Here is a 17,938-nt window from a genome sequence, read left to right as displayed (position 1 = left end):
TAAGTAAAAAATAAATACAACAACTTCAAAAAAGCAATATATAATAGAAATTAAAAAATACAGCAGAAAATTCATAAAAAATCTCATTTTTTATGCATTTTGATTTTTTGAGTTTGTTAAATTTTGTGTATTACTCAATTAATAGTTATTGAATTTTAAGAAAATAAAAAAGAATTAAAACATGATATTTATATAGGAGAAATAGCAATATAATAAAAAGTGGGACAGAGAGTGGCACAGGATGTGGGACAGAAGATTTGTTGCGATTTATCCCACTATGTCCATCAATTTGCCATGAAAAAGCCTACGAAATTTTGATTTACAGAAGATGAAAGATAGTCTTACATTTACTAGAACTATAATGTAGCAAGTATCATATCTCATTTTAAGGATATGTGTTGTTCTAGGATGGTTTAGACTATCCATTTAATTAGCTTCTACAACAATGTGTAAAGAATTCATTTAGAAATTAATTTCAAATCCAAGCAATTTGGATCTTCAAACTCAATCACAAATTCCATGACTATAATCACAACTTGGTGGTTTTTTGGTAAAAATTTGAACTTATGGGTTGATAAAGCTTGTATTTGCATTTCCTAATGAATTCAATACCTAAGAAGATATAAATATAGTAATATAGTACGCAAAAAAAAAAAAAAGACACGAATAACAAAGTAATGAAAATTTAAACTATTGCAACACTTAATTATTGCCTCCTCATATTGGTAGCTTTTTTAAGATTTTTTTTCCCATCGTCTTTTTGACCTTTTGGTGTTTATGCTCGTGGAAGTTCCCTTCCGTAGAATTAACGTCAATTCCAAAGCCATAAAAATCTAGAGCAGGTCTTTCTCCGTGAACTATTTCGTAAATCACCTCGATTCACTATCTTCTAGGTCTTCTTTTTGACACAAAAGTAAGTGAAGCAGGAAAAGTAAACTGATAATACCAATCTAGCTACCTCATGGTATTATCAGTTTCACTTGGCCAAAACATTTCTTAAATTTGTTTTCTCCATTGAAAATTATTTTCGGACACAACTGCAAATCAATCAAACTCATTCAATAAAATCCTACTTAATTGGTATCATTATGCTACTGTCAGTACTAATATTTTATACCCATCGTGTGTCATGTTACTTTAGGTATATAAAATTAAGTAAATTTTGTATACGATAGCATTGCATTGTATACACTATTATGATTGAATGCATAATACATATGCAAATTTTAGATTTCAAATTCAAATTTAGATTAGCCGTTATATATCTGAGTCTGATAATGTATACACTGTTAGTCAGTGATGAAGCCAAAAAAACATTTTCAGTGGGAGCAAAAACAACACTAAAATTTTTTACTTACTCTTTTTCTAGTTTATTAAGCAAAAAAAATGTTCACCAACAAATTGAAATGAAAAACCTTTTTTTAGCTTTATTTCAAATAGAACTTTGTGGTCCATATATCCTTTTAGAATATTAGTTCATGAATCAATTTAGAGGACTACGTAATTCATTCACTTTCTTCGTAAAAAAACTCTGAGGGTACACTTGAAATTATATCAAAATTCTACAGGTATTATAGGAATTCACGGGCCCCCAATGCCCCCACCTTAAATCCGCCACTGCTGTTAGTGTATATAAGATTAATCTAATAAAATTTAGCAGACGGCAAACATTCCAGCGCAGGAATACAATAACCTTCAGAACTAGGGAGTACATCCTGTCAAATTACGTACCTTCTTCTCAGATCCATTTAGTGGATGAATGCTGTCATGGCGGCGAGCCATATGTACTTCTATAGTTTAATGTGATAATTTTTAACAAATGAACGTTAAAGTGGAGACAACAGTTCAGGTATACCACATTTTGTGATTCTATCAGCTTTTTTCTTGTCATCGTTCCTTTCTTTTTTTTTCTTTTTTTTCGAACATATTGTTGTCTTTGACACTCTAGCAAGGCAAGGATTCCAGCGCATACTTAATCAAATGAAGCCCACAATTCCGTTATTATATGAGGTTTGTTTAGTACTAGATTAATTAATGCTTAAGGGCCCATCAGGGGACTAATTAGGAAGAATCGTTTGCATGAAAGCAGCCTGCAAGGATCCCTTCCTAGAAATCATTAGCTAACTGATTCAGATGCAGTTGAACAACCTCGATGCTACCATCGGCCGGCCCCCTCCGTCTTTCTCTTAGAGTATTTTGAAAAGAAGCAAAGAATTGATAAAATTGCCTCTGTCCATATGTAGAATCATTGTTCCCATTTTACTCAAGAGTGCTACTGTAATGCCGAATTGTACAATGCAGAAAATCAATTATCATTCGTGACTTGAGTGTTTACTATCAAGAAATGGGAATACTACCTATCCTTAGTCAATTCAAATTTTATACCTTTGAATGCTTATTTCTTAACTTCTGATACTAGTTGGCACTTACGTGTCAAAAGATATCTCATCGATCAACGGTTAAAAATTTGACTTTTAACTCAAAATGCGTTCTACACATTACTAAGAATAGTGTTAAAGAATTCCAATTTTTCATCAGTTATTAAAGAAATCTCAACCTACAATTCAAAGAGGGATTTAATCCCTTTTTAGCGGCTACTGAGCCAAGGCTCAGTGGTTACTTTTGTGTATTCTGTGAAGTAATTATATGTGTCTAGTCTCTGCCACTAATTAACTCAATCTACTTCTTACCAACCTCTCACGGTTTCAAGACAATGAGTGGTGCCTGCTACCCGTCCATGTTACTAGTTTTGTGGTAATTAACCTTGCAAGAAAATAGACCGATGGAGACATTGAATTAATACTAGAAGCTGCAAAGTAGTGGCCTCAGAAGAAAGAACGTTAACGCATGCATGGAAAATTGGCTACGTGACTTGTGTAGGACTAGGATTTGCCAATAACGACTCAATTATTGAGAAGCAGCGACTTCAATGATGGAACCCAAGACCTGCCCTCTTGAATAAAAGGGTCCCCTTTATCAAGCATCCCCTCTCGGGTTCATGTTTTCTTATGAATTCTCGAGAATCCACAGCGTTTTTATCCGTGCCCCTCCATATCTTATCTAGGATATGTTTTTCCTGCAAACCGACCATGCGTCAAATTTTTCTTTCCTTTCTGATACCCATAATGGAGTTGCATTAGTCCACGACAAACATGTAGCAGTGAATGATTGTCTAAACAGGTGTTCCCATGCTAATTTAGTGTAGCGAAATGCAAAAATAATTAGATGACTCAATCAATAGTACTTGTTTGGATCTCCATTTTCCCTCAAAAAATTTTTTTTTACGTTTTTTCATGAACACATATCTCAATTACCTTTTTAATTCGTATATATCAAATTATTATAGTATGTTTTTTTATAAAAATTCAATAAAACAACAATCAAACAGACCATCCAATCTCTTGATATCGTACCATGAGCACACTAGAATTGTAGCCAAGCCAGAAACTACTGCTAGTTTCTTCAATTAATGAAACTGAAGCATGTGTTGCAGGCAAGAGAATATTATACATTGGTATCCATGGCAAAGACATATATTAGGTATTAGGTAGTTTGCCACATAGAATCGATTGGTATAACGATAATTTAGGGGACTGAAGGAATCTACCTAATACAGCTCACACCTGAGAAAGGAGACTATTATTGCCTTGTATTGTATATATTCTTGGAACAGAATAATTGTGATGCTGCCTCTAATGCCAAGGCAAGTAATTAAAAGTTTGCGTCTTGATTCGGCACCCAAGGATTCATATTTGGAATGTCTTGAATGTCATTCTTCTTTTCGCCAAACCCAAAAAAAAAAAAAAAAAAACTTACAATATCAAAACTAAGATTCCATATTTGTCAATTCCAGGATAACATCATAAACAAAATAGTAGTGATTTATACTCACGAAGCATAATGATTTAAGGCTTTATGTTCCCCAAAAAATAAAATAATAATGAATTAGGCACACTCACTAAATGTGCGTCTAGCTAGGGTATAATTTTGGTAAGTCTCCCCTTTTTTTTTTTTGTGTTTTTTGGTTCCCCTTTTCTCTTTTGGCTATACAAGGAGGAGGAAACAAACTCCCACGGTAAAGCAACGTAAAATAAAATTAACTGTGGAAGCATATGCTTAGGCAGAATGGACCCGCAATCTCAACTAATTTTTGGATCCATTTCTAGTATTTTTGGATGGCCAAATTTTTTACTGTGTTTTAGTTGTTGAAAATATCATTTACAGTAACACATAAAACACCTCACAATTTTAAGGAAAAAAAAGGTGGGTAGCCGTAGTGGGCGATACGTGAGGGGTAGAGGGGCAAGGGAGTTTTTTAAGGTGTTTCAAATGAATACTAACATTTTTTTCCAAACTAGTAACTATAAAAAAATTACTGATAAATTTTAGATAAATACCTAAAAAAATATAGAACCATCAAACAGATCACAGTTTGGCCACCACACTAATGCGGTCATTGGTTGTATCTCCTCAAACATCACATGTTCAAAGAAAAAATTTAACTGGAGTCACTTCATCCTTTTTGTTTCTTCAGTGTCTAATCTAATTACTACTCCTTCCGTTTTATTGTTAATGTCATGTAAGTTTTTATTTTATTGATATTCCGAAGCAAGAGTTACAATTTAAAATTTAATACGTACTTTTCAAACTTGTCATTTGAATAAGTAACTTTTTAAAATTTCAATACACATTTAACAGGGAAATATTTTTAATCCAAAGAATACATCTGTAAATTCACCAGTGCCATATCATCTAAACATAGTGATTACTATGTCTACGCAAAAGATGGATTCCTAAAAAATGACGCTAATATTGGAAAAAAAAAGGGAGAATTTACTAGATTTTGGAATTTCTTTTGACATGTTTCTTCTAGGGAAAGAAACTTTAGTTGACTTGATAATGCTGCAAAATCTGATCTTAAGTTGGCCATTAAAATATTCATTGAGCGTATGATTATGAATAAACTCAGTTGGCTGCAGTTTCAGAGGCGGGCAACTTTATTAATGCAAAAGAAATTCCACCAATCGTTTTCCTTTTGTATTTTCTGCTTGCACGTTTCATCTTTGGCCGCTGTATTCTTCATTGGAAAAGGCTCTCTGATCACAGCTCACTTCTGGAGTAGTCAATGGATGCAAATTGTAACACAAAAAGCCACCGCTATAACGTCGGTGCCAGCTTTTGACATGGAATTAGGGTAAATAAATAGAATATCTTTTTTGACAGGGAGACTTTACAGTATTAAACAAAATTGCAGGACTTTTTCAGAAGTTTCCAGACATGCTGGAAAGAGGAGTTAAATTGAAGGGTTTACTCCCAGTCTCTCTCAGTTAAGGTTTTTACATTCATCAAACAAAGATAAAAGAAGGTACAACTCAAAAGGAATTGGAAATAGAAAGGAATATAAAATAGAGCGAGCTGCTTCGGTGCTTTTGAGGCTCTTTATCTCTTAATTTGCTACTCCCATTTTCTTCTTTTGAATAATAAAAGAAGTTTTATTGTGGACAACATCAATTCAATTTTTCTTCCAAGGGAATGATGATGAGACATTCTTTGAAAGCAATTAAGGAGATTATTACAGTGAAAGTTACATTTACTACATTGAATAGTTTATCATTGGTTCAATGATTTCCCATCTATGCTGCCTGTGGCATTGTGATCCTTGGATGGTGTGTAAAAGGGCTATTATGAGAATTAATTAATGTTCTACCAAATATTTAGTTCTAGCCCGGTTCAAATTTCATTTTACTTGCCATCTATTGCCCTACACAAATCATAAAATATAGAATCTATCTTGTTTGGATAGTAGTGTATTTTTTGGGTTTGTACAAACAACTACTAGGCATGTCTAATAGTTGTTCTAAACAAAGATAACATTTTTCATTTTATTTTAATTTACTATATTCGCTTTGCAAAAAATGTTAGTGTTTATTCAAAATACCATATTTCTCTAAAACACCCCCGTCCCCTACCCCCCACCACCAGCAAGCTCCATCACCCACTAGCTACCTTATTTAGGGCTCGTTTGAAATTAATGATAGTTTAAATACTTCATCTAATATAGATTTTCATAAAAGCACTTATTAAGGGTTTAAGTACTTCTAAGGATATTGTTTGGATATATTGTTTAATAAGTATTTACTGTATCGGATAATATATAATTTGAAAATTTTTAAATGAATTTATCTCTTTATTTAGTTCATATTATAAGATAAAATGATTAAATTTAATGTTTTATTTTTTTAAGCATAAAAGCTATCCTAAAAGTTTCAAATTTGAACTTTTACTTGCACTCCTAATTCTATGGAATGATATTCACCAAATACCTCAAAAATACTTTTAACAGCTAAAAGTGATTTTTTTGCTAAAAGAATCGCAATCCCAAATAGGGGGTATGCCTTAAGTGGTGTTATATCCGACTTTTATCATTTTTTTTTAAAACACCTACAAAACAAGGGATGACAAATTGACCCTTAGTTAAGTTCAATCACAATATAAATCAATTAATCCAACATTTGTGTATATCCTTAACACTCACTAATTAATTTTACTAGTAAGTTGTCTAATTCCTTTCTTCGTAACTTCCTTCTCGATTTGATTTGGGACATAAAATTATTATCTTTTTCTCAGATTTGTGAAGGTCAAGAACGTAAAATGCAAGCCACGCGGTCAAAGCATCTGTGCATAATTCTTAAAGAAGTCCATACCATTCCAAACAACACAAACACCTATGATTAGTCTTTTTTCCGCTTTGATTTGTGTAATGATAATTGCGAAGTCGACAGCTTTGCCCCCACTAAAAAAAGTCATCCAAATTGCAGTGTAGAAAGTTGAAGCATATCAGATAAATTATTCTCCAGACTAGACTTTCACAAGAGGCCAATTTTTAGTCCCTGTCAAAAAGCTAGAAAGGCCCCAAAGCGCCAGTCCCCTTCAGCCTATCTGCCAATAATCCCAGTCCCGTAAAGCCATTTTTGAGGACACCTGGGGTCCGTATTCTTCGAGCAGTGGCTAAATACAAAGTGGTATAGGATCAATAGAAAAACACAAAAAAGGGCCCAAAAGAAACACGTCCTCTCCTCAGTCCTCAGTGGCCTTTTTGACATAATCATTGCCGCCAGGGGCAATTTTTATTCTCATCATTCCCTCCTTCATACTTAAAACCAGTATTCGTCCCATTCTGCTGTGCGTTAGAGACTTAGAGATGGAGAAAGTGACCTTCAAAAAGCGATCGTCATACTTTCATGTTTTCAACGTTCAAACTTCAAACTACTACACCTTTTCACACGTCCGCCTTGTTTGGCAAACAAAATTTTGTTCAAGTTTATCTCCTATAAGTTTTTTAACAACTTTAGCTACAGTAATCTAAAAAATTTTTTACAAAATATTCAAAAGTTTACACATTTCAAAAATTTTTCTACAACTTTTACAATAAGTTATAGTAAAATTTTAGACAAACACAAAAAAAACTCACTTGCCAAATGGGCCGTCATTTTTAAGCTTTTCTTAAAGCATGTTCATCCAATTCAAGCCCGTTTGGATTGCTATTTTTTAAAGTTTTTGTAAAAATATTTATCATAACGATTTGATATATATAAAATAAAAAAGTGATTGAAAAATATGTTTATAGAAAATGTAAAAATTTTGGGATGGAAAATTGCAATCCAAACGAAACTTTTAAAGAATGCTTATTTCATATTTATGTTACCTAATTCTTCTTTAGATGGTGCTGCCAGCAAAAACTTCCTTTACAAAAAAAAAAAATCTTTTTGCATAATTTAAAGCTAGCAAAACAGGTACTTCCAAGCAGAAATGGTACATTAACAATCTACTAGGGGGAAAAAAAAAGAATCTACTAGGAAAAGCCTCACAAACAAAAGAAGAGGTCCAGGATAGCTATGACAAAATTGAGTAGAGTTTGTTATAAAAGTTATTAGGAGGATTGGGCAAGCTATTAATGTCTACTTGGTTCAATGCATTTTAAGTTGTCATAATAGGAGGGTAAGTGTATTGAATTACTCTGCAGAAGAAGGTAAGTAATGAATTCCAGCTGAGGCTGCTAAATAGTATAGGCTCATGTTAGGTAAGTTATTTGTAATCGGATCGCTGATAAACCTAAACGTTGACCTCATCCTAAACAATTTTTGCAGTTTTAACCTTTGAAACTTGGAAATTTAGTAAACTTGAGTTAGATTTAATAAAAGCTTATTTAAGCTCGACGCGGGTTCTATCAAACTGAAACATGCAAACACTCTGTACTTTTTAACTAGTTCGAACTTCAAGCCTGCTTTTACTTACATCATAAATATATTTTTTTATTTCACACGTATCACAACTTAAAAATTGCTACCCACTTAATCCAAATAACTGTTCTAAATGATCTTCAACCATAGAAAAACAAAATGATACATAGCTGTAAATTAGACAAAATAAAAAGAGGAAGTATGATTGTTAGTTTTGCCTTCTACCAGTGAAGCTTTTTCCTGTTTTTGCCGACACAACACAAGAAAGGAAGAAACATGTTAATATATTCTTTCTATATTTTGATGCAATGCCAGTTACATACCACCACCATCCCTTCTCTCACTTCACACGCAAAACAGCACAAAGCAGCAAAGCTTGTAAAGTGTAATGTAATGCGAACCTCCTCAGTCCTCAGTAAGCAGACTCGTCCTACCGCTCTAAGTAGTAGTAGACCAGTAGTAGTAATATATTTAATGTTCTCTCTCTTCATAAACTCACCAAGCTTCGAATCTCACAGCTTCCCCTTTTAACGATGGAGACACCTACCTCACCTCATCCTCCACCTTCGCACCACCATCATCTCTGCTTCTTCTTTAATCTTTCTTCCACATCTCTCTCATTCCCTCACTCTCAACAATGCCCGGCCGCAACGATTTAAGCTGAATGCCGTGTTTTGACTGATTCAAATATGCTCATACCAGTAGATACCGACTGTCAATACAAGAATCTCGAGGTAGTGTCATTTATGGACGGGAAAAAGATCAAATCCTGCTGCATTCGGAGCCCTCTGCATTTCTTTGTTGTGATCCTTGTTGCCATTCTCTCTGGTTTGCTTGCTGTTGATGGAAACACTGATCAAAATGATTGTGAGTTTTTTCTTTTTAACCACCTCTTTGAGTCTTTTCTTCTTCATTTCCTTTTTTGTACTGTACTTTTAACGGCTGCTAGGAGGCTGAGCTTCATTTTGTGGGGAACTGGCATTTTACTGGGTTTCTCTTAATTTCTGTTTTTATTTTTATTTTTATTTTTTTGGCTTTTGGGAGGGGGAGGGGGAGCGGATTGGGAGGGAGGTGGGCGGTTGGGGTATTCTGTGAGTATGAAAGTCAGCAAAAATGATAGCTTTTTGTCTTGCTGTTTTTTTTTTTTTGGTTGTTAATGGATTTGAGGTTTATTGTATGTCAAGAATCAGATTGGTTTTGTTGGATGATGGAGAAATCTTGTGATGCGAAACTATGTCTTTAGTAAGATCTCTGAAGATATGTTGATCATGAATGATCTTTGAATTGTTCTGCAGTTTCTTTCAAATCGTGGGGAATGTTACAAAATTGACCCGATGCTCTTTGTTTGTTTGCGAAAGATGTTGTTGATGAAATGTACTGGAGTGATGTTTAATAAATAGCTTGATTATTCACTTCTTGGCTATTTATTTGCTTTTTGTTCTTTCGATGGGTTTGAGAGCCAATGCTAGGGAAAAGATTGAAACTTTTTTCTTAATATGGAAGAACTATTTTTAATTTGTTTTCCAGTATTGACTTCTTCTCTGAATTATGTTTCCTTGTATTTCTGCAGTAACAGCTCTGCAGGTTTTGTACAATGTACTAAATAGTCCTCCACAGCTAACTGGTTGGAAATCCAATGGTGGCGATCCGTGTGCAGAGTCATGGAAAGGAATTACCTGTCAAGGCTCTGCAGTGGTTTCGCTGTAAGTTTGTACATTGATATGGAAGTTTTTTATCCATGCTTTAGGTGCGTGTTTGGTATCAGCATCTTTGTTCTGTTTTGACAGTCAACTATCTGGATTGGGGCTGAACGGAACAATGGGATACTCGCTGAATAGTCTTATGTCATTGAAAACATTGTAAGACTATTGTTTCTGTGATCAATAATGAGCTTAAAGATTATTGAATTTTGAGGTGCTTCTAATGTTAACAGACACTTCACTTTGTAATCATTATGCGTATTATTTATCTTAGGGATTTGAGTGGCAATATGATTTATGATCCAATTCCCTATCAGTTACCACCAAACCTTACGAGTCTGTAAGTTTCAAAATTCAGTGAACTTTAAGTTGGTGCAGGATCTCGTGTCTTTTGTTTCTTTAATTTGCTAATGATGAGTTATCTGTCACTGCAGAAACCTTGCTTATAACAATATAAGTGGGAATCTTCCTTACTCCCTCTCTGGCATGGCCGCCCTTAGCTATTTGTGAGCGACACATCTTTCACGATTTCAATTGCATATGTTGGGTTTATTCTCTTATTTCTAACTCTGTCTATTTGCTTTAGGAATGTTAGCCACAATTCGCTCTCTCAATCAATTGTAGATGTCTTCAACAATCATTCTGACATGGCAGTGCTGTAAGGGATTTAATTACATGCGATCATCAGCTTGTTGCTTTAATACATTTGGGAGCAACCATTATATAGGAACTTCTATTTTTGTTGCCCTATATTCAGAGTTGCTTGCTGAGACTTCTGGAAATTTTCTAAATTTTATAGTACGTACAGTCCATTTCATGAAACCTGTTCTTCATGCCACTTGAAAATACAGCCATCAGTACACTATAGGAGCAATTCCCAGGTGTCCAACCGTTGTGATCTTATTTCAGGGAACAGTGAACACATCAGAAGATTAATTTTGTACAAGTGCATTAGATAACAAATAGGTAAGGTGACTTAAAAAAGGGATGAGTCACAGAAGCTGGGCAGAAATATTTATTGATGGGCAAGTAAACTGTGGTATCTGGCTGGACATACCATGCTTATGGTACTTGGTTGTTGTTCTTGGGAACTAAAGTTGATAAAATGTCCTATCATGAATTCTAATAATTTTTCATTCAAATTGTTAGTTATACACGAGAGAATAAGATGCAATGGATAAAGTTCTAACATCTTGCTATTCAGATTTCAGCTACACATATTTATTGAAGCGATAAACCACAATTCAGTTTTCAGCACTTTCAAAGCTTGAAATTGGTCATCTTTAAATTTTCAACGAATTGAAATCCAGTGTTTACATTCCAGTTTTAGTGCACATCCGGCTGAAGAATAGTTTCTGGAAATGTCATTATCGAGGGGATTTAGCTAGAATCTTATGGTACACTAAAGAGGGGATTGCCTTACCATGAAAGACTTGCATCCATATTATTTGGCAGACCAGTCTGTTTCAGTTTTGTCTCTCTAAAACAATTTTCTGACTTGCATGTATCTCAGGGATTTGTCCAGCAACAATTTGACTGGAGACCTTCCTCAATCCTTCATCTCATTATCAAATCTTTCTACTCTGTAAGTTTTGCATGGTGCTCCTTGTCGAGTTTGCTATTTAGTTGCTGAAGTTTCTCATGGGGTGTGTGTTCTTGCAGTTACTTGCAAAATAATCAATTGACTGGTTCACTTAATAGTTTGGTTGGGTTGCCCTTGACAGATTTGTAAGTGGCTCTGGCTTCTGGGAAACTATGTCAAGGTTGACCCCAGCTTACATCACATAATACCTTGTGTTCTTTTCATTTCTTTTTCTTTTGATGCAGAAATGTTGCAAACAACAATTTCAGTGGATGGATACCACAAGAACTCCTCTCCATCCCTAGATTTAAGTAAGTTGTCCATAATATTGCCCTATCATGCTAAACTTCTTAGATCTCTTCCCTTTGACATTTAGCATGAAACAGATACAATGGGAATTTGTTTGCCAATGGTCCTGCTCCTCCACCACCGCCATATACCCCACCGCCTCCTGGTAGATTTAGGAACCGCTCTTCTCCAGCTCCAGGCGCACCCAAGGATTCAAAAAATCATCCAACACATCCAAATACTGGAAATGGAGATAAGGGGCTGAAAGCTGGACCTATTGTAGGCATAGTTCTGGGCTCTTCAGTCGTGGCTTTCCTTGCATTAATTGCACTTGTTTTTTGCCTTAGAAAGGGGAAAAAGAAGGAAATTGCTGCAAGACCTTCCAGTGGAAGTCTTTCTGCTAGTACAGGTAGAGATCCTGTTATTCCCCTTTACTATAAATTTTAGCAGATAGTATTTGAAAATCTACCATGTTATAGGTGTTCATCTAATCTTTGGTGGGGTTCTGGCTGGATCCTCTGTATAGGATTCCAAATTTTTGCAAGGTTCCTTGGGAAAAATTCATTCATACTCTTTCTTTGTTTTCTTTTCTCACTAACTACAACTTCTACTTGATTTTGGTGTTGCATAGCAAGGAAATTTTTTATGCTGATGCTACCTTTGGACCCTCTTGGCTAAATAGTTGACAAAATGCCTCATTTCAACTTTTTGCTCATAGGTTACGAGGACTTTCCTTTTCATTGTTAGGTTCTGTAGGATTTTATGTCGATATTGTGTTCTTGGAATAGGGATGGTTGAGATTGTTATTCCCGAGTTACATTCTCTGTATAGGAATCATCAGGAATCATGCTACTCTACTGAGCAATATTAATGTCATAAAGTCTTTGCATATCAAAGAAATTCAACCTGAGATGCTGATAAACTTGGAATAGCTCTATTGAAAGAAAGTTGTATCTTGTTGCTTTTTATAGTTCTCTTCAAAGAAACTATTGCTTTAGTCACTTTAACTTGTTTACCCAATCTGCATCACATTTAGTCATCCTTTCTCCGTATTGTTATATACCATGAAATTGTTATATGCATCTATGGCAAGGACCAGTTGTTGTCCTATATGTCATGTCTAGTTTTCTTTTTTCATTTCCTGGGGATAACATGTGTTTATTTTCTAGCTTTTTATTGTGGAATTACTTGGCAGGATCTGTAGCTTTGTTGTGACTGTTTTAGTCTATTGCTTCCAAGTAGGCATGATTAATAAACTTAACAGAGGTTTTCATGCTTTGGGAAGGAATTCTGTTGTCTCAAAAGACATGCTAACCCACTGGTTGTGGCATCTTTCATCAGGCTTAATACTTGTTTCTGAACATTGATTAATGTTTCACTATCAATTTGATGTTCAGTCCATGTATATGTTAACTTGTTGCATGCCTCTGATATAGACCCTAACTTATGCAACAAAACTGTTTCTGGTCATTGGGCTTTAATTAGTGCATTGAGGTGGTCTATTTTGTGTGTGTGGGTATGTTTGTAGTTAACAAGGAAATGCAAGAACAAAGAGCAAAATCTACGGCTACTGCAGTGGATTTGAAGCCCCCTCCCGCAGAAAAAGTGATGGTTGAGAAAATACCAGGGAGGAATGGATCCATGAAGAGAGCAAAATCACCTATTACTGCAACATCTTATACAGTCGCTACACTCCAGACAGCAACAAACAGCTTTACTCAAGAAAATCTTATTGGTGAAGGCTCTCTTGGTCGTGTTTACAGAGCAGAGTTCCCCAACGCCAAGGTGATACACATTTTAATACTTGTAGCTAGTAAGAATTTCATCTAAGAGGACAACCAAAAAGCTTATCTTTTCTAGCATGTGATTCTTATGGTTCCTATTATTACTTTATCGCAATTAGGTGCTATCTCTGACTCTTGGACTACTTGAAGTGAAATACTGCATTTTTTAAAGAAATTTCTCCCACCCCTCTACATCAGCTGGTGGTTGAATGTTTCAGTGATGGACAAATTTATCACATTCATTTGGATGTGCATTGCCTGTTGTGAATATAATGAATTGGTAATTACACTTTTATAATTTTTAACTGATAATTTCATAATTCACTTCTTGTAGATCATGGCCATAAAGAAGATCGACAATGCAGCATTGTCACTGCAGGAGGAAGATAATTTTCTTGAAGCCGTCTCCAATATGTCGCGCCTGAGGCATCCAAACATAGTTCAGTTGGCAGGATATTGTGCAGAACATGGGCAGCGTCTTCTGGTTTATGATTATATTGGAAATGGTAGCTTGCATGATATGCTGCACTTTGCTGATGAGCGAAGTAAGATGCTGACATGGAATGCACGAGTCAAAGTAGCACTGGGCACCGCTCGAGCTCTAGAGTATGTTATCTGCTTCATGAAATTAATCTTTCAGATATGCACTCGCATATATAAAAATTAAAAAAAAAAAAAGTGAACAAGCATGCACTTGCTCTCACTAAAAACGATTTATGTGCTGAGGGCCTTTCGTAAACTGTTCCGCTTTTATTTAGGTACTTGCACGAAGTGTGTCTGCCTTCTGTTGTACATAGAAACTTGAAGTCAGCAAATATATTATTAGATGAAGAGCTCACTCCTCACTTGTCAGACTGTGGGCTGGCTGCTTTGACACCAAATACAGAACGACAGGTAATCCTTGGGATTAAACGATGCAGATGTTCCAGTCAAAGTACTGGGGTCCTTTTCAGAGTTTTCATCCATGACATCCTGTGTAGGATAGTCATCTATCCATTCTTGTAACATTACTTAGTGGCCTGTTGTGTTTTCTCTTTTCTTTTCATTTTTGGGGGATGGGTGTCTGGTCTGGGTTTGGGATTAAGAATGTGAAAACCCAATCCAGTTAGAAAAGTGAGATTATAAGAGGCAACTTTCTTTGCCTATTTCACTTATTGAAAGCACAGTGGCAAAGGAAGTTAAAATGGAGGGTGGTTTTTGTTTCTTTGGACGTTATGTTTACTTGTTTGGGCACAAGCAGTTGAAGACTTTCAGTTTGTTCTTCATGTCTTGCTAATTAATTTTACCTATTATGAATGTATTCTTTTCTGACTTTCTGTCTGTTATTATTCAGCTCCTCCTTTTCTCCAAGCTAGCAAAAACATTTTCAGCTATATGATGACTTTTGTCCTGGATAATTTTTTAGAATACACCCAGAGATGTAACAAATTTCGTCACTGCAATGTTCAATAGGTTTCATCGACCCAAATGGTTGGTTCATTTGGTTACAGTGCTCCTGAGTTTGCCTTATCTGGAATATACACTATTAAGAGTGATGTGTACAGTTTTGGTGTGGTAATGCTGGAGCTCCTGACAGGTCGAAAGCCACTTGATAGGTAAACTTGATCCTTCAGAAAACAATAACCTCATTTCCATCCTCTGGTGATTTCTGCAGTCCTTGGTTTTTCATCCTGAATGACCTCATTTCCATTCTCTGATGATTACTCCACTCCTTGGCTTTCCTTCTTGTGCTCAGATTTTCTTTTCTTTCCCTTCACTGTGCACTTTTATTGTATTACAGTTCAAGACCAAGAACAGAACAGTCACTTGTGAGATGGGCCACTCCTCAACTTCATGATATAGATGCCTTGGCCAAAATGGTGGATCCTGCTCTTAATGGGATGTATCCTGCAAAGTCTTTGTCTCGTTTTGCTGATATAATTGCACTTTGTGTTCAGGTACAGTGTTATTCAAGGAGGAATTTCCATTATGGTTATTGAGTTAATGACAATCACACGTTGGGCACGAGGGCACTCATGATGTAATTAAGCACAATAACTGAATCAACTTTCTTTTTCTGTAGAGAGATAGCATAGTTGAATACAACTAAGTAAGAAGTAAGCGATTACTAAAGATATCATGGGAAACATAGTAAAGTAATATATTTAAACTTACTGTGTAAATCGTGTAACGCATACCTTGTGTCGGTAGCTATGATTTCTGCCTTTGTTGATTATTGGTGCCTGTGGGACTAGCTTCGGGGCACCATGTTGTACAATGCATTAATTCTCGTTATGACAATACGATATGTACACAAGTAATAGAACGGTGCTTTTTTTGTTGTTTCCTTTCAGCCTGAACCTGAATTTCGGCCTCCCATGTCTGAAGTGGTGCAAGCTCTGGTAAGGTTAATGCAAAGGGCAAGTGTAGTGAAAAGGCGATCTAGCGATGAATCTAGTTTTGCATACAGGACTCCAGATCATGAAACAATTGACTTTTCGTAATGGCCCTCTTTGTTTCCCGGCATCGCGGAGCTGTATCCAGCCTTTGCAATTTTGTATACACACCCAGGCAGAGGTGAACTGTGTAAAAAGTGCAAAACAGACCAGCTGATTATTGGCAGGTACAACAGAAAAATGCCCGAACAGATTCATACGAAGTTCACATCTTTGTCCTTCCATTTTGAGGCACATATTTCACATTTTAATCGATGAATCAGTTCATCCACCATTCTTGTACTCATGGTCATGACTTACTGTGTATATTATTGTTCTTCTTCCAAGATATAAATATATGTGTATCCCATCCGCCGGTACGCAAAGGGATTTATGAGAAATGATGAGGGGGAGTCAAAATCTACACATTTTCCTTCACAAATCACGGTCATGTAAAGTGGTCCAACCCCTTCTTCAGTTCTTGTAAGTTGTTCCCAAAAACTTGGTACTGCCACCAATAACCCATTGCTTCAATGGTCAATCTGCCTCGTGCTGTGCTTGTTTTGGCACAGCAAGAATTTGTGCCTTACTCAGAATGCAACGACTTTTCTTAGCTTCATCTGATTCATGCATTGTAACGTCAACAGTCTACAGGATTGTGAAACTGCTGTTGATTTATTGCAATGATGCCACTTTTCTTTTCATTATTATTATTATTATTTTTTTTTGCAGTTATATAATTAATAAATTCTTGTAATTAATAGTAGTATAATATAACAAGAAACGGCTGAATGCGTGAGCCCCTGTGGAGCTTCGAGTGTAAGCAAGCCTGATGTTTTAGATCTGAATTTGAACAGGCTGGACCAAACGTGTTTGCATGGGAATTACGGACATGGATACAGCTTGGCAGTTCCAACTTGTGCATGTGACTGTAGAACTGTAGAAAATGTAAAATAATCCCCTGGCTAAAATGACAAAGCATCTTGACAAAGTTGGAATTACCAAATCTATTGCGACAGATCTCATCATTACTAGCAGAGTTAAAATCATTAATTACCAAATCTGGCAATTGCAACATATACGAAAAGAAATGGAGCTACAACGATTTATTTTATTAAAAGGTAATTATAAAATATTTTAGATCCGTTCATAATTTTTTAAATCTATTATATCTGTTAAATTAGATTTCTGTATAAATTAACTCGTGTTAGATAATTTTCAACAATCCATTAATGCAACTTTTTGTTATAAAGTTGGAATTGAATTTCGTGATCCCAAACTTATCGATGAGGGATTGGGAAATGATGACAATCGACCAACACGTCGATGATTTCACTTTACTATTCTTTCTGTCATTTGTTCAAAAAATCCACAACATTTTAATCCTAGTTTCCTGCCATTTGGAGTAACTTCACCTGGCCAACCTTACACCATTTTTTCACCCTATGCTTGTAACCAAATTCTAATTTTCAAAGTCAGATTGAGGAAACAGTAATAAGTGTAACGTCAAACTAAAATCAAGAGTAGTAGAGTATACAGCTTCTTTCTATTTGACTTATTTTTCGTTGACTTGTTTGCAATTTAAACTGATTCACCTCTCCAACCTAATTTTGTAGCAAGTTTATGATGGATCCGACCCTCACAAGTTGAATTATGTCCAAAATGGACTAGTTTCATGTGATTCTTACTACATTAGGTATAAACTCATAGAGTTTTAGTGCAATCGGGAATTTTACACCAATTCACTTGTATGTATTAAGAAATTCAAATTTACACTTAAATAGTATAAATTTACGTCAAATGTTATAAGAATTATATCAGTCAATATTTAAAGTGTACAAAACTCAACTTGTAAGCCCTAATTCTGTTTAAAATAGGCAAATTAATAGAGCATGAACAATAGCAAGAATTGAATTTAGAATTCCAGGGA

At 35.3% G+C, this 17,938-nt stretch overlaps 1 protein-coding gene across 1 annotated transcript; it reads left to right on the top strand.

The window, feature by feature from the left end:
* The first annotated feature begins 8,681 nt into the window (after window positions 1-8,681).
* On the top strand, window positions 8,682-16,595 carry LOC113783811 (protein STRUBBELIG-RECEPTOR FAMILY 8). The gene is made up of 16 exons (XM_027330040.1): window positions 8,682-9,107; window positions 9,811-9,943; window positions 10,028-10,099; window positions 10,215-10,280; window positions 10,375-10,446; window positions 10,527-10,598; window positions 11,454-11,525; window positions 11,603-11,668; window positions 11,768-11,833; window positions 11,909-12,219; window positions 13,339-13,595; window positions 13,929-14,200; window positions 14,353-14,488; window positions 15,047-15,189; window positions 15,375-15,531; window positions 15,928-16,595. The coding sequence occupies exons 1-16, from the start codon at window positions 8,930-8,932 to the stop codon at window positions 16,075-16,077; spliced, it is 2,223 nt and encodes a 740-aa protein (XP_027185841.1). The 5' UTR covers window positions 8,682-8,929; the 3' UTR covers window positions 16,078-16,595.
* Window positions 16,596-17,938: the final 1,343 nt, after the last annotated feature.

Source organism: Coffea eugenioides, chromosome 9 (genome assembly GCF_003713205.1).
Source record: "Coffea eugenioides isolate CCC68of chromosome 9, Ceug_1.0, whole genome shotgun sequence".
Taxonomy (NCBI): Eukaryota; Viridiplantae; Streptophyta; class Magnoliopsida; order Gentianales; family Rubiaceae; genus Coffea; species Coffea eugenioides.
Note: the sequence above shows the minus strand (reverse complement) of the source record. Positions and strands in the feature narration are given on the sequence as shown.

What these genes read in the sequence shown, in the direction of transcription:
- LOC113783811 (XM_027330040.1), top strand. Translation starts at nt 8,930, where the DNA reads ATGCTCATACCAGTAGATACCGACTGTCAATACAAGAATCTCGAGGTA. An exon ending in CTTATGTCATTGAAAACATT is followed by an intron (nt 10,100 to 10,214) that starts GTAAGACTATTG and finishes TATTTATCTTAG; the next exon opens with GGATTTGAGTGGCAATATGA. An exon ending in TAATTGCACTTTGTGTTCAG is followed by an intron (nt 15,532 to 15,927) that starts GTACAGTGTTAT and finishes GTTTCCTTTCAG; the next exon opens with CCTGAACCTGAATTTCGGCC.